The sequence below is a fragment of the Manis pentadactyla genome, chromosome 5 (genome assembly GCF_030020395.1).
Source record: "Manis pentadactyla isolate mManPen7 chromosome 5, mManPen7.hap1, whole genome shotgun sequence".
In the NCBI taxonomy this organism is placed as follows: domain Eukaryota; kingdom Metazoa; phylum Chordata; class Mammalia; order Pholidota; family Manidae; genus Manis; species Manis pentadactyla.
Genome location: NC_080023.1, coordinates 135,639,264 through 135,662,748, shown reverse-complemented (window position 1 = coordinate 135,662,748; position 23,485 = coordinate 135,639,264). Strand labels below are relative to the sequence as shown.

General features: G+C 39.0%; 1 protein-coding gene across 7 annotated transcripts in view; it reads right to left on the bottom strand.

Annotated features, from left to right (window-relative positions):
• KIF16B (kinesin family member 16B) overlaps positions 1 to 23,485 on the bottom strand; it is a 315,843-nt gene that overhangs the window by 138,690 nt on the left and 153,668 nt on the right. For 6 of the 7 annotated variants that reach the window (XM_057502709.1, XM_036892122.2, XM_057502708.1 and 3 more), the window contains exons 13-15: positions 23,136 to 23,255; positions 22,237 to 22,288; positions 20,412 to 20,549 (exon numbers count right to left, since the gene is read on the bottom strand). In XM_057502709.1, coding sequence (XP_057358692.1) covers positions 20,412 to 20,549; positions 22,237 to 22,288; positions 23,136 to 23,255 — 310 coding nt within the window. Of the gene's footprint in view, positions 1 to 20,411; positions 20,550 to 22,236; positions 22,289 to 23,135; positions 23,256 to 23,485 lie in introns of those variants that run through there. The other variant, XM_057502707.1, reaches the window with a different exon arrangement.

The window sequence follows — 23,485 nt, the reverse complement described above, 5'->3', positions numbered from 1 at the left end:
CCACTATTCCTACTCCCCACCTAACCCAATTTTCAGTCTTCAGACATTACACACTTTGATCAAAAGTATATCTAACTCAAAGGCCATATATGATAAACCCACAGCCAACATCATACTGAACAGCGAGAAGCTGAAAGCTTTTCCTCTGTGATCGGGAACAAGACAGGGATGCCCACTATCCCCACTGTTATTCAACATAGTACTGGAGGTCCTAGCCATGGCAATTAGACAAAACAAAGAAATACAAGGAATTCAGATTGGTAAAGAAGAAGTTAAACTGTCACTATTTGCAGAAGACATGATATTGTACATAAAAAACCCTAAAGACTCCACTCCAAAACTACTAGAGCTAATATCAGAATTCAGCAAAGTTGCAGGATACAAAATTAACACACAGAAATCTGTGGCTTTCCTATACACTAACAATAAACTAATAGAAAGAGAATTCAGGAAGACAATTCCATTCACAATAGCATCAAAAAGAACAAAATACCTAGGAATAAACCTAACCAAGGAAGTGAAAGACCTATACCCTGAAAACTATAAGAAACTCTTAAGAGAAATTAAAGAGGTCACTAACAAATGGAAACTCATCCCATGCTCTTGGCTAGGAAGAATTAATATCGTCAAAATGGCCATCCTGCCCAAAGCAATATACAGATTCGATGCAATCCCTATCAAATTACCAAAAGCTTTCTTCAATGAACTGGAACAAATGATTCAGAAATTCATATGGAAACACCAAAGACCCCGAATAGCTAAAGCAATCCTGAGAACGAAGAATAAAGTGGGGGGAATCTCACTCCCCAACTTCAAGCTCTACTACAGAGCCACAGTAATCAAGACAATTTGGTACTGGCACAAGAACAGACCCACAGACCAATGGAACAAAATAGAGACTCCAAACATTAACCCAAACATACACGGTCAACTAATATTCGATAAAGGGGCCATGGACATACAATGGGGAAAGGATAGTCTCTTCAACAGATGGTGCTGGCAAAACTGGACAGCTACATGTAGGAGAATGAAACTGGATCACTGTCTAACCCCATACACAAAAGTAAACTCCAAATGCATCAAACACTTGAATGTAAGTCATGAAACCATAAAACTTTTAGAAAAAAAAATAGGTAAAAATCTCTTAGACATAAACATGAGTGACCTCTTCTTGAACATATCTCCCCGGGCAAGGGAAACAAACGCAAAAATGAACAAATGGGACTATATCAAGCTGAAAAGCTTCTGTACAGCAAAGGACACCATCAATAGAACAAAAAGGTATTCTACAGTATGGGAGAATATATTCATAAATGACAGATCCGATAAAGGATTGACATCCAGAATATATAAAGAGCTCACACACCTCAACAAACAAAAAGCAAATAATCCAATGAAAAAATGGGCAGAGGAGCTGAATAGACAGTTCTCTAAAGAAGAAATTCAGATGGCCAACAGACACATGAAAAGATGCTCCACATTGCTTGTCATCAGAGAAATGCAAATTAAAACCACAATGAGATATCACCTCACACCAGTAAGGATGGTTACCATCCAAAAGACAAACAACAACAAATGTTGGCAAGGTTGTGGAGAAAGGGGAACCCTCCTACACTGCTGGTGGGAATTTAAATTAGTTCAACCATTGTGGAAAGCAGTATGGAGGTTCCTCAGAATGCTCAAAATAGAAATACCATTTGACCCAAGAATTCCACTTCTAGTAATTTACCCTAAGAATGCAGCACTCCAGGTTGAAAAAGACAGATGCACCCCTATGTTTATCGCTGCACTATTTACAGTAATCAAGATATGGAAGCAACTTAAATGTCCATCAGTAGATGAATGGATAAAGAAGATGTGGTACATATACACAATGGAATATTACTCAGCCATAAGAAAAAAAATAAATCCTACCATTTGCAACAACATGGATGGAGCTAGAGGGTATTATGCTCAGTGAAATAAGCCAGGCAGAGAAAGACAAGTACCAAATGATTTCACTCATATGTGGAGTATAAGAACAAAAGAAAACCGAAGGAACAAAACAGCAGCAGGAGCACAGAACCCAAGAATGGACTAATAGTTACCAAAGGGAAAGGGACTGGGGAGAGCGGGTGGGAAGGGAGGGATAAGGGTGGGAAGAAAAGAAAGGGGGCATTACGATTAGCATGTATAGTGTTGGGGGGGCACGGGGAGGGCACAGAGAAGACAAGTAGTGATTTTACAGCATCTTACTATGTTGAAGGACAGTGACTGTGAACTTGGTGACAAGTAGTGATTTTACAGCATCTTACTATGTTGATGGACAGTGACTGTGAACGGAGATGTGGGAAGGACGTGGTGAAGGGGGGAGCCTAGTAAACATAATGTCCTTCATGTAATTGTAGATTAATTATACCAAATAAAAAAAAAAGTATATCTAACTCACATTTTCACCAAGTACCATTATGACAATGGTCATCAACTTCAGATTTCGGATATGGATAAATTTCTCCTTTTTCTGCAGTCTAAAGCCACCCCTTGAGAAGTGTGGGTTCTGCATAAAATGGAATAAGCACACCCCACCCCCCTGTCTCTCCCATTGAATGCCCATGCAATCTGGGCAGAATGTAGGCAACAGCTATTCCAGGGATCTGAAAAGTAAACAGTAGCCACATCGCTGAAGAAAAGTAGGACCCAAAGCACTACTGAACTGATGGTCAGTTTACTGCTTTTATTCTGTGATGGCCCCAGCTGGTCTAGGAGGAAATCCAAAAGTTGACATCAGTACAAATTAGAGAATCCCTGGAGAAGCCCACTGGTTCAGACTCAAGGCAAGAGGGAGTTCCCCCAGCTGCAAAAGTGGCTACAGCAGGGGGCCCTCAATTGCCTATATCCATGAAGGAGGGGACAATATCTCTGCATCCAGAGAGCTATGGCCCCCAAGAGGATGGGACAGACCCCTTTTGCTTTTACCTACCTCTTCCCTCTCACTGTTTGAGCCTGGACATGGGCACAGGAGGTACCTAAAAGAGTAATATAAACATAAATGTCCAGATTTCTAGCCAGATGACACAAAAGAAAAAGCCTTTCGGAGATGGTAAAAAGGGAGAAGTTCAGGGAAACAACCTTACACAACTACCGGGCCATTTGAAAATGACCCTCAACAGTGCAGGAAGACTTCAAGAACTGAATTAAAATGCAGACCATTGCTTAGGTCCCACTCTGGTCAATGGGTGGCACATACGTGGAACAGACTGGAATAGCATAGCAAAGCTTTGAAATACAAACTGGCACTGAGACTAGAATCACAACTCACAGATGGTAATTCTAACCCTGAATCCAACTAGGTTAACTGCCTGTGAAAACAAAAAATATCACCATTTCCCATGAGATTTAAACAAGACTTAGTGTCTTAAAACATAATATCAAATATGTTCAAGATGCAACCTAGAATTACTCAGCATATGAAGAACTGGGAAAACTCAGCATACGAAGAACTGGGAAAATGTCAGCTTATAGATGTTAATGAAATCAAAAAGATGTTGGACTTACTTGATAAAGCCTTTAAATCAGCTATTATAATGTAATTCAGACACCACAAGACACTCTTGAAAGGTAAGATGTTTCAACAAATAAAAGATATAAAGAAGAATCAAATATTACAACTGAAAAATACAGTAACCAGAAGGAGGAGTCAAGATGGTGACATGAGTAGGACAGAAGAAATCTCCTCCCAAAACAATATATATTTTTGAAAATACAACAAATACAACCACTCCTAAAAGGGAGACCAGAGGATATAGTACAACCAGGCTACATCAACATCTGTGAGAACTCAGCATCTCACGAAGGGGGTAAGATACAAGCCGCGGCCCAGCGGGAACCAAGAGCTTCCCGCCCCCCAGCTCACTGGTGGGAGGAGAGGAGTCAGAGCGGGTAGGGAATGGAAGCCCAGGACTGCTAAATAACCAGCCCTAGTCATCTGCACTGGGAGCGCTGACACACAGTGCATGGTGCACTGGATATTAGGGAAATGGAAAAGTAAAATCTGTGAGTGGGTCCCCGCAGCCGACTCCCCTGGGACAAAAGAAAAGCGATTGCTTTCTGAAAGTCTTAAAGGGACAGGGACTTCACAGCTGGATGGAATCGTCCCAGCACACTCGGCCCAGCAGCTGGGAATCCTGAGGAACTTCAGGCACCCCAGCCCCCCAGGAGGCAGAGCAGCTCTGAAGCCTCTCATGGTGATAAGCATCCTGTATTCATTCCCTGTGCGGCGTGGTCCCACTACAGTGCCTGAGCAGCCTGGGAGTGGCCGTGCCCACAGCAGCCGCCCAGAGTCCCCTCCTGGTGTACAGCCACCTGGGCCAGTACCAGGGCTGCCACCAGCGAGCACCTGCCAAGCACAGACAGAGGAAGCCAGAGCAGGGCAAGAAGAGGCGCTGTTCTTGCAGGAGAGCACACCCGGGGTGCCTGCCTCTCCACGCCGGGCTCTGGGCTGCCCCAAGGGCTGCTCCCAGTGTGCAGGGAACAGAAACAGGCAGTGGACAGGAGCTGGGTGATCAGCAAGCAGGAAGAGACTTTGTTCTACCAACTAACACACACGCTACCAGCCTACGACTACCTCTATTGCCATGAATAGGCAGAAGAATTTGGTCCAGTCCAGAATCACCCAGACAACCCTGAGAGAGGAGGGCCTGGGGAGACAGATATAACTAATCTCCCTGAAAAAGAATTCAAAATAAAGGTCATAACCATGCTGATGGAACTGCAGAGAAAGATGCAAGAGCTAAAGGATCAAGTAAGGAGGGAGAATACAGAAATAAACCAATCTCTGGAAGGACATAAGAGAACACTGGATGAGGTACAAGAGACGGTTAATGGAATAGAAATCAGAGAACAGGAACGCAGAGAAGCTGACACAGAGAGAGATAAAAGGATCTCCAGGAATAAAAAAATATTAAGAGAACTGTGTGACCAATGCAAACAGAACAATATTTGCATCATAGGTGTACCAGAAGAAGAAGAGAGAGAAAAAGGGATAGAAAGTGTCTTTGAAGAAATAATTGCTGTAAACTTCCCCAAACTGGGGGAGGAAATAGTCTCTCAGACCAAGGAAGCCCAAAGATCTCCCAACATAAGGGACTCAAGGAGGACTTAATCAAGACATATAATAATTAAAATGGCAAAGATCAAAGACAAGGACAGAGTATAAAAGGCAGCCAGAGAGAGAAAAAAGGTCACCTACAAAGGAAAACCCATCAGGCTATCATCAGACTTCTCAGCAGAAACCTTACAGGCCAGAAAAGAATGGCATGATATATTTAATGCAATGAAACAGAAGGGCCTTGAACCAAGAATACTCTATCGAGTACAATTATAATTTAAATATGAAGGAGGGATTGAACAATTCCCAGAAAAGAAAAAGTTGAGGGAATTTTCCTCCCACAAACCACCACTACAGGGTATTTTAAAGGGACTGCTCTAGATGGGAGCACTCCTAAGGCTAAATAGATGTCACCAGAGAAAATAAAATCACAGCAAAGAAAGCAGACCAACCAAATACTAACTAAAGGCAAAAAATAAAATCAACTACCCACAAAAGCAGTCAAAGGAAACAAAAAAGAGCACAGAATAAAACACCCAACATATAAAGAATAGAGGAGGAGGAATAAGAAGGGGGAGAAATAAAGAATCATCAGACCGTGTTTATAATAGCTCAAAAAGTGAGTTAAGTTACACAGTAAGATACTACAGAAGCTAACCTTGAACCTTTGGTAACCATGAATCTGAAGCCTGTAATGGCAATAAGTACATATCTTTCAATAATCATCCTAAATGTAAATGGACTGAATGCACCAATCAAAAGACACAGAGGAAGAGAATGGATAAAAAAGCAAGATCCATCTATATGCTGCCTAAAAGAGACTCACCTGAAACAAAAAGACATGCACAGACTAAAAGTCAAGGGATGGAAAAAGATATTTCATCCAAACAAGAAGGAGAAAAAAGCAGGTGTTACAGTACTAGTATCAGACAAAACAGACTTCAAAACAAAGAAAGTCACAAGAGATAAGAAGGACATTACATAATGATAAAGGGGTCAGTCCAACAAGAGGACATAACCATTTTAAATATCTATGCACCCAACACAGGAGCACAAGCATATGAGAAACAAATACTAACAGAATTAAAGGAGGATAGAGAATGCAATGCACTCATTTTAGGAGACTTCAACACACCACTCACTCCAAAGGACAGATACACCAGACAGAAAATGAGGAAGGACACACAGGCACTGAAAAACACACTAGAACAGATGGACCTAATAGATACTATAGAACTCTACACCCAGAAGCAACAGGATACACATTCTTCTCAAGCGAACATGGAATATTCTCCAGAATAGACCACATACTAGGCCACAAAAAGAGCCTCAGTAAATTCAAAAAGATTGAAATTCTACCAACCAACTTTTCAGACCACAAAGGTATAAAACTAGAAATAAATTGTACAAAGAAAACAAAAAGGCTCACAAACACATGGAGGCTTAACAACATGCTCCTAAATAATCAATGGATCAATGACCAAATTAAAACAGAGATCAAGGAATATATGGAAACAAATGACAACAACAACACAAAGCCCCAACTTTTGTGGGATGCAGCGAAAGCAGTCTTAAGAGGAAAGTATATAGCAATCCAGAACAATTCCAAATGAATAGTCTAACGTCACAATTATCAAAATTGGAAAAAGAAGAACAAATGAGTCCCAAAGTCAGCAGGAGGGACATAATAAATATCAGAGAAGAAATAGATAAAATTGAGAAGAATAAAACAAGATAAAAAAATCAATGAAACCAAGAGCAGGTACTTTGAGAAAATAAACAAAAGAGATAAGCCTCTAGCCAGACTTATTAAGAGAAAAAGGGAATCAACACACATCAACAGAATCAGAAACGAGAAAGGAAAAATCACAATGGACCCAACAGAAATACAAAAAATTATTACAGAATAGTATGAAAACCTATATGCTAACAAGTAGGAAAACCTAGAAGAAAAACGGACAACTTCCTAGAAAAATACAACCTTCTAAGACTGACCCAGAAAGAAACAGAAAATCTAAACAAACCAATCACCAGCAAAGAAACTGAATCAGTAATCAAAAAATTACCCAAGAACAAAACCCCCGGGCCCGATGGATTTACCTTGGAATTTTATCAGACATACAGAGAAGATATAATACCCATTCTCCTTAAAGTTTTTTGAAAATAGAAGAGGAGGGAATATTCTCAAACTCATTCTATGAAGCCAACATCACCCTAATACCCAAACCAGGCAAAGACCCCACCAAAAAAGAAAATTACAGACCAATATCCCTGATGAACATAGATGCAAAAATAGTCAACAAAATATTAGCAAACCAAATTCAAAACTACATCAAAAGGATCATACACCATGACCAAGTGGGATTCATCCCAGGGATGCAAGGATGGCACAACATTCGAAAGTCCATCAACATCATCCACCACATCAACAAAAAGAAAGACAAAAACCACATGATCATCTCCATAGATGCTGAAAAAGCATTTGACAAAGTTCAACATCCATTCATGATAAAAACTCTCAGCAAAATGGGAATAGAGGGAAAGTACCTCAACATAATAAAGGCCATCTATGATAAACCCACAGCCAACATTATACTGAACAGCGAGAAGCTGAAAGCATTTCCTCTGAGATCGGGAACTAGACAGGGATGCCCACTCTCTCCACTGTTATTTAACATAGTACTGGAGGTCCTAGCCACGGCAATCTGACAAAACAAAGAAATACAAGGAACCCAGATTGGTAAAGAAGAAGTTAAACTGTCACTATTTGCAGATGACATGACACTGTACATAAAAAACCATAAAGGCTCCACCCCAAAACTACTAGAACAGATATCGGAATACAGCAAAGTTGCAGGATACAAAATCAATACACAGAAATCTGTGGCTTTCCTATACACTAACAATGAACCAACAGAAAGAGAAATCAGGAAAACAACTCCATTCACAATTGCATCAAAAAAAATAAAATACCTAGGAAAAAACCTAACCAAAGAAGTGAAAGTCTTATACTCTGAAAACTACAAGTCACTCTTAAGAGAAATTAAAGGGGACACTAACAGATGGAAACTCATCCCATGCTCGTGGCTAGGAAAAATTAATATCATCAAAATGGCCATCCTGCCCAAAGCAATATACAAATGTGATGCAATCCCTATGAAACTACCAGCAACATCCTTCAGTGAATTGGAACAAATAATTCAAAAATTCATATGGAAACACCAAAGACCCCGAATAGCCAAAGCAATCCTGAGAAAGAAGAATAAAGTAGGGGGGATCTCACACCCCAATTTCAAGCTCTACTATAAAGCCATAGTAATCAAGACAATTTGGTACTGGCACAAGAGCAGAGCCACAGACCAATGGAACAGACTAGAGAATCCAGACATTAACCCAGACATATATGGTCAATTAATATTTTATAAAGGAGCCATAGACATACAATGGTGAAATGACAGTCTCTTCAACAGATGGTGCTGGCAAAACTGGACAGCTACATGTAGGAGAATGAAACTGGACCATTGTCTAACCCCATATACAAAAGTAAACTCAAAATGGATCAAAGACCTGAATGTAAGTCATGAAACCATTAAACTCTTGGAAGAAAACATAGGCACAAACCTCTTAGACATAAACATGAGTGACCTCTTCTTGAACATATCTCCCCGGGCAAGGAAAACAACAGCAAAAATGAACAAGTGGGACTATATTAAGCTGAAAAGCTTCTGTACAGCAAAAGACACCATCAATAGAACCAAAAGGAACCCTACAGTATGGGAGAATATATTTGAAAATGACACATCCGATAAAGGCTTGACGTCCAGAATATATAAAGAGCTCACATGCCTCAACAAACAAAAAACAAATAACCCATTTAAAAAATGGGCAGAGGAACTGAACAGATGGTTCTCCAAAAAAGAAAAACAGATGGCCAACAAACACATGAAAAGATGCTCCACATCACTAATTATCAGAGAAATGCAAATTAAAACTACAATGAGGTATCACCTCACACCAGTAAGGATGGCTGCCATCCAAAAGTCAGAGAACAACAAATGTTGTTGAGGCTGTGGAGAAAGGGGAACCCTCCTACACTGCTGGTGGGAATGTAAATTGGTTCAACCACTGTGGAAAGCAGTATGGAGGTACATCAAAATGCTCAAAACAGACTTACCATTTGACCCAGGAATTGCACTCCTAGGAATTTACCCTAAGAACGCAGCAATCAAGTCTGAGAAAGACCAGTGCACCCCTATGTTTATTGCAGCACTATTTACAATAGCCAAGAACTGGAAGCAACCTAAATGTCCATGGATAGATGAATGGATAAAGAAGATGTGGTACATATACACAATGGAATACTACTCAGCCATAGGAAAAGGGCAAATCCTACCATTTGCAGCAACATGGGTGGAGCTGGAGGGTATTATGCTCAGTGAAACAAGTCAAGCGGAGAAAGAGAAATACCAAATGATATCACTTACCTGTGGAATATATGAACAAAGGAAAAACTGAAGGAACAAAACAGCAGCAGAATCACAGAACTCAAGAATGGACTAACAGGTACCAAAGGGAAAGGGACTGGGGAGGATGGGTGGGTAGGGAGGGATAAGAGGTGGGGGGAGAAGTAAGGGGGTATTAAGATTAGCATGCATGGGGGGGTGGGAGAAAAGGGAGGGCTGTACAACACAGAGAAGGCAAGTAGTGATTCTATAACATTTTGCTATGCTGAAGGACAGTGATTGTAAAGGGATTGATAGGGGGGACCGGGTATAGCGGAGAGCCTAGTAAACATAATATTCATCATGTAAGTGTAGATTAGTGATACCAAAAAAAAAAAAAAAAAGGCAGTTCCTGTGTGGTAACCTCCAATGAGTTGTACACAAGGGTTTAAAGGGCATATAAAAGTGTAGGCAAAGGGTCTGTTTGTGTTTATACAGAGGATCAAAGCCTAATTGGGCTACCCCGAAAATGAACTAAGATATGATATGAAAAAGAACTTCCAACATCAGCACTCTCTGGAAGACTCATGCCAGAAGATGATCATCAAAAAACCCCAACAAAGATCCACGCACTGCTACAGGTGTAGATGCACTCATCCCACAAGCTCAATGCTGGGCATAGAAGCCTCAGGGCATAAATATGTAAAGAAGTAAAAAGCTAACCTTTTCAAACAATAAGGCTTCTCTCTCACTTACCAACTTCACATTTCCCTGTATGGCCCCAGAAGATGACTGGTTAGGCAGAGACGGGTAAGATTCCTCAAGGGAGGAATAACCTAAGACAGGCACAGTCGCAGGGGGGCCATCAGGTGAGAAATTGGGGATCAACAGAGGTGAGACTTAGAACCTCACCCCCCCGTTCTGAGAGAAATCTTCTGCATACGTGGATGTTTTATTGCCCGTGTCTAGCTTGGATTAACACATAGTCTACAGGTACACACCTGATCATCTACATTTGCTCTCTTACAACACTAAACTATGTTTTCTACCTTTATCTTGTATCTACCTACCACTTCAGCATTTTATTAAAAATAACAAAAATAAAGAGAGAAATGTGGTATTCACATATAAATCAAGTATAAAAATCAAATGAGTATTCATATTTGAACTGACTGTTTATAGTTCATAATGCATGAGCAAAACCGAAAGTTTCTGTGATGACTGCCCTTGTATACTGTTCACCATGTAACTTATTCACTATGTAAGAATTTGTTCTCCATGTAAGAACTTGTTTGTTATGCCTCAGAAGATTGGAGACTGACGAAAATTAGGCTTGGGGTGGATTAATGATTGTGCATTGAGCATTGACTCCCCTATACAGAATTTTATTGTTGTTGACAACCATTTGATCAATAAATATGAGAGATGCCCTCACAAACAAAAACAAAAACAAACAAACAAAAAAAGTACACACTTCCAATTGTAAAATAAATAAGTAACCGGGATGTAATGTATAGCATAAGGAATATAGTCAAAATATTGTAACAACTTGGTATGGTGATAGCTGGTACCTAGAATTATTATGTATATAAATGTTGAATCACTATGTTGTACACCTGAAAGTAATGTAATGTAATACTGTGTGTCAACTACCCTTCAATAAAAAATATTTATCTACAAAAAAAAAAAAATAGAAGAGGAGGGAATATTCTCAAACTCATTCTATGAAGCCAACATCACCCTAATACCCAAACCAGGAAAAGACCCCACCAAAAAAGAAAATCACAGACCAATATCCCTTATGAACATAGATGCAAAAATAGTCAACAAAATATTAGCAAACCAAATTCCAAAAATACATCAAAAGGATTATACACCATGACCAAGTGGGATTCTTCTCAGGGATTTAAGGATGGTACAACATTTGAAAATTCATCATCATCCACCACATAAATAAAAAGGACAAAAACCACATGATCATCTCCATAGATGATGAAAAAGAATTAGACAAAATTCAACATCCATTCATGGTAAAAACTCTCAACAGAATGGTTACAGAGGGCAAGTACCTCAACATAATAAAGGCCATATATGACAAACCCACAGCCAACATCATACTGAACAGTGAGAAGCTGAAAGCTTTTCCTCTGAGATTGGGTACAAGACAGGGATGCCCACTCTCCCCACTGCTATTCAACATAGTACTGGAGGTCCTAACCATGGCAATCAGACAAAACAAAGAAATACAAGGAACCCAGATTGGTAAAGAAGAAGTCAAACTGTCACTATTTGCAGATGACATGATATTGTGTATAAAAAACCCTAAAGACTCCACTCCAAAACTACTAGAACAAATATCTGAATTCAGCAAAGTTGCAGGATACAAAATTAATACCCAGAAATCTGTGGCATTCCTATACACTAATGATGAACTAATAGAGAAATCAGGAAAACAATTCCATTCACAATTGCATCAAAAAGAATAAAATACCTAGGAATAAACCTAACCAAGGAAGTGAAAGACCTATACCCTGAAAACTACAAGACACTCTTAAGAGAAATTAAAGAGGACATTAACAAATGGAAACTTATCCCATGCTCTTGGCTAGGAAGAATTAATACTGTCAAAATGGCCATCCTGTCTAAGGCAATCTACAGATTCAATGCAATCCCTATCAAAACACCAACAGCATTCTCCAACAAACTGGAAAAAATAGTTTTAAAATTCATATGGAACCACAAAAGACCCTGAATAGCCAAAGCAATCCTGAGAAAGAAGAATAAAGCAGAGGGGATCTTGCTTCCCAAATTCAAGCTCTACTATAAAGCCACAGTAATCAAGACAATTTGGTACTGGCACAAGAACAGACCCACAGATCAGTGGAACAGAATAGAAAATCCAAATATTAAACCAAACATATATGGTCAATTAATATATGATAAAGGAATGGGGAAATGACAGCTTCTTCAACAGCTGGTGTTGGCAAAACTGGACAGCTACACGTAAGAGAATGAAACTGGATCGTCTAACCCCATACACAAAAGTAAATTCGAAATGGATCAAAAGACCTGAATGTAAGTCATGAAACCATAAAACTCTTAGAAAAAAACATAGGCAAAAATCTCATGGACATAAACATGAGTGACTTCTTCATGAACATATCTCCCCAGGCAAGGGAAACAAAAGCAAAAATGAACAAGTGGGACTATATCAAGCTGAAAAGTTTCTGTACAGCAAAGGACACCAGCAATAGAACAAAAAGGCATCCTACAGTATGGGAGTATACTCATAAATGACATATCCAATAAAGGGTTGACATCCAAAATATATAAAGAGCTCACCCACCTCAACAAACAAAAAGCAAATAATCCAATTAAAAAATGGGCACAGGATGTGAACAGACACTTCTCCAAAGAAGAAATTCAGATGGCCAACAAACACATGAAAAGATGCTCCACATCACTTGTCATCAGAGAAATGCAAATTAAAACCACAATGAGATATCACCTCACACCAGTAAGGATCGCCACCATTCAAAAGACAAACAACAACAAATGTTAGCGAGGTTGTGGAGAAAGCGGAACCCTCCTGTGCTGCTGGTGGGAATGTAAACTAGTTCAACCATTGTGGAGAGCAGTATGGAGGTTCCTCAAAAAACTCAAAATAGAAATACCATTTGACCCAGGAATTCCACTCCTAGGAATTTTCCCTACGAATGCAGCAGCCTAGTTTGAAAAAGACATATGCACTCCTTTGTTTATCGCAGCACTATTTACAATAGCCAAGACATGGAAGCAACCTAAGTGTCCATCAGTAGATGAATGGATAAAGAAGATGTGGTACATATACACAATGGAATATTATTCAGCCATAAGAAGAAAACAAATTCTACCATTTGCAACAACATGGATGGAGATAGAGGGTATTATGCTCAGTGAAATAAATCAGGAGGAGAAAGACAAGTATCAAATGATTTCCCTCATCTCTGGAGTACAAGAACAAAGAAAAAAAAAACTGAAGGAGCAAAACAGCAGCAAACTCACAGAACCCAAGAATGGACTAACAGTTACAAAAGGGAAGGGGACTGGGGAGGATGTGTGGGAAGTGAGGGATAAGAGGGGAAAAGAATGAAAGGGGGCATTATGATTAGCATGTATAATGTGGGAGGGGGGCACGGGGAGAGCTGTGCAACACAGAGAAGACAAGTAGTGATTCTACACCTTCTTACTACACTGATGGACAGTGACTGTAATGGCGTATGTTGGGGGGACTTGGTGATGGGAGGAGTCTAGTAAACATAATGTTCCTCATGTAATTGTACATTAATAATACCAAAATAAGAAAAGGAAAAAAAAATACAGTAACCAAAATTTTAAAATGTGTTGGATGGGCTCTATGGCAGAATGGAGATGACAGAGAAAGAGAGTAAATGAATGGGAAGATAGATCAATTGAAGTTATCTAATCTGAAAAGCAAAATGAAAAAGCCTACCAAAGAATAAAACAAAGACTACAGAGCCTCAAGGACCTGTGATACTACTAAAATTTTTTAAAGTCCTATAATTGCAGCCCCAGAACAATAGGAGAGAGACTATAGTGCAGAAAGAAATGTTTAAACACTTAATATAAAATATTCAAAAGTTTGGCTGAAAACTTCCCAAATCTGTAGAAGAACATAAACCTACAGATTCAAGAAGCTTGCCAAACCCCAAACAGGTAAACGCCAAGAAATCTAGGCCAAGACACATTGTAAAGCCAGTCTATGGGATGTGAAGCTGAAAATGAAATTTAGAAAGGAACAGAGATCAAGAAAAATAGATGTGAGGAATCAAAAAAGAGAAAAAAGGATTTAAGACATTGATAAAATGTCCAATACGTCCAAGTCTAGGGCCCCAAGAAACTGCCTTCAGATTGATTAGCTTGGTCAGCTGCTTTCATACTAAAGTGGACATAGAATCACCTGCAGGGCCCATTAACAACTAGATTACTGAGCCCTATCCCTATGCTTTCTGACTCAGTAGGTCTAGGATGAGGTGTTTCAGAAAGCTCCCAGGGAATGCTGATGTTGCTGACCTGGGGACACACCTTCTGCACCCCTAGCTTTGGGGATACATAGTCTCTATGAAGCGTTAGGGCTGTGACATCCAAAAGTATCTGCTGAATCACCCATGTGCAAGTGACACCTGTCAGATTTGCAGGTCTCCAATTTCAGGGAGAAATCAAATGAGTGCTCATGGGGAAGTACAGGTGAGTTAAACGGAAGGTTAGACAAAAATATCTGCTGGCTTTCTGCACTGTGTAAAACATCTCTTCTGTTCATCAGATACCTTGGCTAAACCACTGGAAGATCTATTTCCCTTTCTAGTTCCACTAAAATTCTTTTTTCAATTTGCCACTGAACTCACAGCAACACTTCAGCAAATGGAAATTTTATCAAAGCCTCCTCACCTCTACTTCCAAATCACCTGTTCTTCTGTCTGCTTACTTGAATAGATGCAAATATATTTTGGCACTCAAGCATGACACATTCAAATGCACCGAAGCATAAACTGCCCAGACACAGTTCCTGCAGCACTTCTAAACAGAGGGATGAGCGCTCAATGGCTCTGATGCAAAGACCGAAGGAGCCCGCTGATATGAATGGAAAAATTAATAATCTTTAACAACCATCAGTTTTAAAATAACATATTACAGCAAAAAGAAAAAAAACTGATTAAAATGAGAGAATAGTTCCCAGCAATTGTACAGCAAATGCTGAAATACCTTTTGTATTATAACTCACTTGACTTTAGTACCATTTCATATTAAGTATGTGGAGAACAAAAAAAGAAAAAAGAAAAATCTACAGTCTGAACTATACCAAGAAAAGCTAGCTCTAGGCCTACGGACTACACACGTGGTTAAATTCACGCTTTCTTTCTGTAGCAACCATCTCCTCTTGCTATGGAACCATTCTATGAAATATGGTTGTGAGGAAAGCTAAGCTTCAGAGAACACAGCAATTGAAGACCATGGTTAGATGCCTCACACTGCTTCTGGAAGAACTCAAGAATGAGGAGAAAAGCTTCACAGCCAGGCTTTAGGCAACAGACATTATATATATATATATATATAATCACATTTAATTCTCACAGCACTAGCAAATACTTTTCATTTTAGTGACATTACCAGAGGAAAACACTCTTGTAATGTAAGGCAGGGGAAGTACTGTTTATGCAATGTGAAAGAACTACGCCTGTTAACCAATACAGGTAAAAAATTCCCCTGCCACAATGGTAACAATCTGTTAAATATAGATAAATCTCCTATTAGCTGACATTCACAAGTGTGTTAAGTGATTTAAATATAGAAGTAGCAATTACTACATGTGCTTTTCAGTGGGAAAGCCTCACACATTTCCAAGCGAAGTGATTTACTAATGAAAAGAGATATTTAAATACCAAATATCAGCAATAAACCAGAAACCAGGAGTGAAGCGATAAGAAGATGCTGGGAGGGCAGGGTAAACCAGGAGTCCAGTCAAATGTGGGGTTAATATGGTTAGATAAATCATTATGACATGGGTTAACCTCCAGCTGCAGTTATGTCTTTGATACCCTTTACTTAAACTGTTTCACGGGTAAAAGCCAAGGTAGTTTTTGGAGTACAAATATAAGTGTTTAATCCTGTTTCCCAATTACTAGGTTTTAATGATGTCCACATCCTTTTTTTTTTTTTTTGCTTTAGTCTCATTTTTTTCTTTAAAAAATAAAATCTTACAGATACAGTTGAAAATTCTTTTGTAGCCATGCCTGATCAACTCCCTCTTCTCCAGAGGTAAACGCTACTACAAGTACACATTCACATCTTTTTATTTTCACTACGTTTTTTCATAACCACAAAAAATATATTACATATTTTGTGTTTTAAAACATGTTTCAGTTCTCATTTCAATAATCCTCAAAAATTGAGAAAGGTTAAGTAGAGAATTCTAACCCTTAATTTCTGAAGAACTGTACATGTTTTTTCTTAATAGGATCTTTCCATTTTTAAGTATACGTATTAAAAAAAAAAGAAAAAGTACTCTTACTTCTCTCACACGATGCCTTGAAACAGAAAGTCATCTTGCATTTCACTGCCCGAAGGCTTGTTAATGACGTTTTACACTCAGTGCCAGGGTGTTTTAACACTTTGGAACATAGCACTTTTCTGTCAATTTCATTAACAGTGATACTGAGAGAGCTCTCAGTAAAGCAGCAGAACACAAGAGGGCCTCAAGCTCATCAGATCCGAAAATCCTGGTACCATGGTAATAAAACAATTAAGAGTACCCCACAGGGAAAGAAAATGCTGACAATTAACCTTGAATGTCAATTAGTACCACCACTTTCTTAGACAAGTCATATTCTCATATGAAGATAAAAAATGTAGTTTCAGTCATCACCAACCTGAATAGGCATATTTTTTAAGTGGACTTTCAGTTTAGGTAAAAGTTTAAGATTAAAAAAAATAATAATAAAAATATTGCATGGGAGATATATTTATTATTTCTTTACCATGCCTCAATTCACAAGAGAATTAGAGACATAATCACAGTTACCTAAGCAGATGGAAGGCGAATATTAAGCAATTTTCTGAACTAAATAAATAAGCTAACCATCTTTTTTCAGGGGGTAAGGGTAGAGGGTAGAACAAAACCCCAATATTAAGTTGTACACAATTCCTGTATCAAGCACTTTGTGCTCTGAAAGCTCTTTTCTCAGTATGTTTGGAACTCAGGACTGATTTTGTCACAGAAACGTTATTACACATAACAGTTAGCTTCCAAACAAATCTACAAGAGACTGTGTAACCCATAACATGGCAAGGGCAGTATCAGTGTGATCTGCTCAGCCTTCTCAGCACCCAGAGACCAGGACTGTGGGTCATGGAAGCTCCAGAAGCTCTGAAGAAACATGGCTGGAGCAGGGAAAGCCCACAGAGGAAACAGCTGGCCAGGCAACAAAGCAGGGGATATACAGCAGCCAATACTGGGGTTTGTGGGCTACATGTTTAAGCGCTGCTTATCCTAAAGAATGCCCCAAAGTAACCTCTCCCTATATGTGGCTCCACAAACCCACCAGGCAGCATTTTGTATCTGGGAGAAAAATGTACAAGACTCAAAGTCCCAGAGTCTAGTCAGGGAATTCTTTGAATCTCACTTGCCCCATAGGTTTTTAAATCAATACCCTTAAAGGCCCTTTGTGCTCAGAAAAAACTGCAATATTATCATCAAAATAGATTATTATTCAATGAAAGGGGTTTTTTCCTTCCTGTTTTTGAGCAGTTAATGAATACAGCTATATTCAGAATTTTACACACATGAATAAACACAGTTCAGTAAGTACATATATTAAAAACCTTCAAAGTTTTGTTGGAAGAAATAGAAAATTCAAATGCAAGAAGAGTTATACTGAATAACAGAGGTCCTAATATATAAATACATTTTTTAAATGCAAACAAATCAAATGAAATTAGAATCTAATTACTTAAAGGATATTTTAGCCAAAGTGATGCTAAAATTTCTTTGAAAACATTAACAGTCATGAATAGCAAAAAAACACTCAGACAAGAACTGAAATTAAAGCAAAACGTAATACAACAAGCATTAAAACTATGTGATACAGGAACAAAACTAGAAATACAGAGTACTGGAACAAAGTGGAAAACCAAGAAATAGATACAGTGCAATGCGTTTTTTCATTTTTGGTAAAGTAAGTTTCTTCAAAAGGGTAGGGAAAGGCTACAATTAATAGTATACCAATGTGGGGGTGAATTAAATTAGGCCTACACTTTATATACCAATGAACCCCAGATGTATTAAACAATTAAATATTTCAAAATGAATTCCACAACTTTACTCATGCATTAATACTGAAAACAGTACAAGCCTCTTTTAAAATCCGGTAACAATAAATACAGTCATCATCATAACACAGTCTTCTCCCCTGACCTAACTAAGGGAGGTGCAGCCAGTACAGCAATTTCTACTGGACAAGGAGATTGGTCTCTTATCTCCCACCACGGCACTATATTTGCCCCTGCCGCATGGAGGGACAGCAGCAGTCTGAGGTCTTAAAAAAGAACAGATAGGTGGTCTGGCTGTGGTCTAGATCCAGTTACATGATTCACTTGTAGGATCATCTGTCAACTGTGTACCCTCAAATTACCCGTTTTGGTGCTAAAGCCTGTGTGTTCCCAAGCAGGGACTGCCACTGAAGAGCCCTATACAGTGACCTCCTGTCTACAAATCAATTATGGTAACTTTCTGGGTCCAGGGCAGAGACAGGCTCTCACCACAACTAATACTACTGCTTGGCAAAGCAAACCTCTCCATCCTGTACTGCAAAAGTCCTTGTCCTCATTGCAAAAAAGCAGTAAATGCTGCTTTGGTAATTGATTCCAGGAAATTATAAGACAAGGCTGGAATATCTTTTTCTGTCAGAAATTAAAGAAGTGTTCACAGATGATGGGGACAAGCCAAAAGGACACAGAAACCAACTTGAAGGACATTCCCACTGGCCAAAGCTAGGACAGTTTGGCCATCAAAGTAAATTATGATAGAAAACAACCAAAACCTACCAAGTAAAATAGCAAGCTGTGTGATTCTGTTGATTTAAATAAATAAATGGCAAGAAGAGAAAGCTACAATAAAAAGCCAACTAATAAATGTAAAGGGAAGAAAATCACCATTTGGCAACTATCAGAATAATAATTAAATTAAACAATAAAAGAAAAACCCAGTGGATTCTAAAACGAGTGGATGAATGTATGATGAAGGATACAATATTTATGATCTCAAAGTACCTTCCCAATATCCTTATTAATAAAAAAGGTGGGAGACAGCAACTTCACAGTGAAGAACCTGGCAAATGAACTTAATGACCTGAATGATCTTAATGACGTAAATGATCCACCTTAATTCAATGGTCAAAGTAGGCATCCTCAGTAATGGCATAAACAGAAACTGTGTACATGAGAAAAACACAGCATCCTTTCTCTGATATTCCTGTCAAAAATGTGTAATACTAGTGTAGTAATGAGGAAGCATCAGATAAACCCTGTATTTATGTACAGGGGTGCATTCTACGACATATCTGACCTGAAGTTTTCAGAACTGCCAAAGTCGGGAAAGTCAAGGAAAGGCCAAGGCACAATTCCAGACTAAAAGAAACTAGAGAGGTGTGGCAATCAAATGCATGAAAGTGGGATGCCCGAGTGGATGTCGGATGCCTAACAGACACTGTCAGAATAACGGGCAAAACTTGTAGGGAGGCTGAGAATCTGGTGGCAGTGATGTATCAGTAGTGTTAGGGTCCTAATTTGAACGGTTGTAATTGCATAAGAGAATGCCATTGTTTAAAGGATATAGACACTGAAGTATTCAGTCAGCAATTTACTTTCAAGTGCCTCTGAAAATAAAAGAGTTATTTGTACTAGTCTTGTAAATTTTCTGTAATACTGAAATTATTTCAAAAGAAAAAAAGAATTATGATATCAGGTTCTGTATGTATGACTATTCATAAAAAGAATATAAATAAGGTATCATAATTATTAAAGGAAGCCATTGTGCTAAGGTTTTGCATTTGATGGGTACTATTTTATCTTTAAAAATTCCTTTAAAGTTCTATTTCCATAGTAACAATAACGTTTAAGACAACTACATATATGTTTAGTTCAACAAGACAAATGGATTATGAAGAAATCCTCCAGCAAAACAAAAACAATATAAAGAAGCAAAAGTCTTCATCCTTTTTACATCTGATAGGTAATTAATTGTAAGATGCACATGTTTCCCCATTACTAGCCAACTTGTTTTCTAGCAACAACATATACAAAGAACTCTGAGAACCAAAAACAGGTACCTTGATTTAGATGTGTGGCCTCCATGACTTGAACACCATTCACAGAGCATTGAGACCCACTCAGGGGTATCAGAGTCACGGTCCCCCCAACATTTTCAAAGATACAGTGCTCACTCTCTAAGTCCAGGCCATGAAGAACTAAATTGGAAAAACAAAGAAGAAAGAAATATTTTCTTTGATATCTAATGGAACAATTCCCAACCTTTATTTATTTTTAATTTTAAATGTTCTTTCTTCTCCATGTAAATATTGTGAAATAAACGTTTATGTCTGGTGAGAAAATTGAATTTCAGGAGTTCATGGCTTCAACCAATAGAACTGGAGATATCCCTTGAATGTTACCTCAAGGGATCTGTACAGTACCTGTATAAGGAAGTAGGCTTAGATGTTAATTTATCTCATTTTCAGGGAGAAATAACTGAATAACTTGTCTTAACTGAATACTACTGATTTTCTCTGTTTGATGCTGAATAAATTTCCTCTACCAGTCACCCAAAGATCATAGTAAAATGGAAGGGACAAAAGGGCTCCATGGGTCAAGGACATATTGTGACCTCCACACTTACAGACATTGCATTCCAGAAGCAGAAACCAAAAGTGAACTTGGTATGGCATAGAACTTGGGGCCCTAAGGAAGCCTCCAAAAGCTGTACTGGGAAGCACACTTCCCACAACCTATACCCATTCTGAGAAAATATGACCTCCACAGACCTCAGAGCAGGTGACTGCTAAGGTCTACCTAATCATGTACGATGACTACCCTGAACTATTCTTGTCGACTAAATGGCCAGGCATGGATATGAACACCTGTCAAGTAAACCTACATGATTTTAGCCACAGCTCTTGGACAGCTTCTCAGAAGTATAAAACAAATAGCTCCCACTATTCTTCACAGAAACGTACTACTGAACTTTTCTGTTCACAGAAAACATGTGTTCCAGCCATGCATCATCATTTATAGCAGCCCTAAAGGTCAAACACATAATCTAATGATTAGAGGAAGAGGTCCAACACCTAGCTCTACTCAAAAACAGCTGCACCTAAGGACTTCTCGGAATTGGTTTTCCGCTCTCCCCGTTTCACAGTACACAATAAATACACACAGGAATATGCTGGCTTTGATTTGGTGAATAGCTTATACTTGGCAAGAAAGGAAATTCGTCACCAGCAATTCTAAAAACAGCTGAGAAGATAAATTCCTCCCCGACCTATCCCTAGGTTGCCACACATACATATACCCACCACCACTGCGAATTTCCTAAGTCCTGCTTGAAACCTGGCTAGACTGCACCCTGCCTGGGCTGAACCACTGGCCACAGGGGTGCCTCAGGGATGGAGGCTGGGAAACCCAGGGGTCATCCCTTCATATGTGTGTCTGCTGTCCATGTTATGCCCTACTTTCCACTGTCATCCTTGGGCAGGTAAGTGTCTATATATTTCCCTTTAAGGGGTCTTATATCCTTTATCTGTGTCTGCAGACATATTTCCATCAATCATTGTCTCACTGTGCTAAGAGTAGAGTGATTTAAATAACTGAACTCTGAAAGTCATGACACGGTACAGAATGTAGAGGGGGGAAGGATCCACAGTTCCATTTCACTCACTAAAGTAACTGTTCTGTGTTTCTCATTTAGCTGACTTCGAAATGAGAGAAATACATATTAATAATACTGATTAATGAGAGAAATACATATTAATAATACTGATTAACACTGTATTTGAAAAATTTTCTTTTGTACCATTACTTCAATATCAGTCATTCAAAAGGAAGTTCTTCATTAAATGTAAAAATCATTGGGAAGAGAAAATTAGTAAAGATTCTCACCAATATCTTGTTCTGTTGAAGCATCTTCTCTACCAACATATGTCTGACCTTCCTAGGAAGAAAAGTGAGTAAAACCTGTTAGTAAGAGCATGAGGAATGGTCTCCTCTACATTTTTCATTACAGCCCATGCAACCTGGTGACCGATGGACTGAGCATTTACCACGCAGGCCACTGCCTCAGTGCAATTAGGGTGCACTGAGGCTCCTTCAAACTCCCATGCCATCTAGAAGATGACAGCACAACTCCTGAGGCTTACTGCTCTACAAAGGTTAGGCCCATGTTCGGGCATCAGTGACTGGCCCCTGACAGCAATCTCACAGACTTCCTTCAGGCAAGTGTCTCCTCCAGTAGCCAGGGGGCTATTTTGAAAGATAAAGTTTATGGGAGAGGCAAAACACAAGAGCAACACCATTCTCCTTTTAAGCCATGGATCAGAGAAGATATCAAAGTCAAGGTTACAGAGGCAACCACGGATACTGATGTGGAAATCCTGTTCTCTTGACATAAATAGACAGATTGGGACCAGCCCGGTAATGCAGGTAGGTGACACAACTTCCTAAGTAACACTAGGGAAGAGGAAACTACACACGGCAAATCCCAGTTCCAAGTGCTTGTAAGTTTTCCTCCTCAGTCTGTCGGCCTTTCTTTTCCTTACCTCCCTTTCTTACTGATTCTACAAATTAGAATGCATGTGAATGGCTCTTCCTTTAGCTTTAGAACTACCTAAACATGGAAACCTCCAGAGAATCCCAATGAACTGTTGAAAATCCCCAAAGGGCCCAAGGATTTGTAACATATTCTTTAATGCTGTGCTCATGGATGTGGACTATTATAATAAACCCTTCTAGTGTCTAAAGGGAAAACTGAAAATTGTATGTTCCATTTAAGCAGTTTCTACCTTCAAGTGATATAAGATGATTCCAGTACTCAGAAGGTCATCATCAATGCCAATCAAATGGGGCAGTTCAGAATCCAAAACAATGCCAATACCTTCTTTCCTAAGGGCTAGAGTTTGTTCCTGAAATTAGGAGGAAAAGAAAAGGAAAAGTTACTTTGTGGAAAGAGAACTGCATATTTGGTGTTCCTTAGACTGTTAAAGTGAGCAATATTTTATTTCTCATCAAAAGAAAAAAAAACTGCAAGAAAAATGGACCTTAAACTTCATGTTGAAATCCTGGCATTTGGTAGGCAAAGTGAACTTGAAACATAGGAAAAGCTCAAAATAAAATGAATTAGACCTATTGCCTG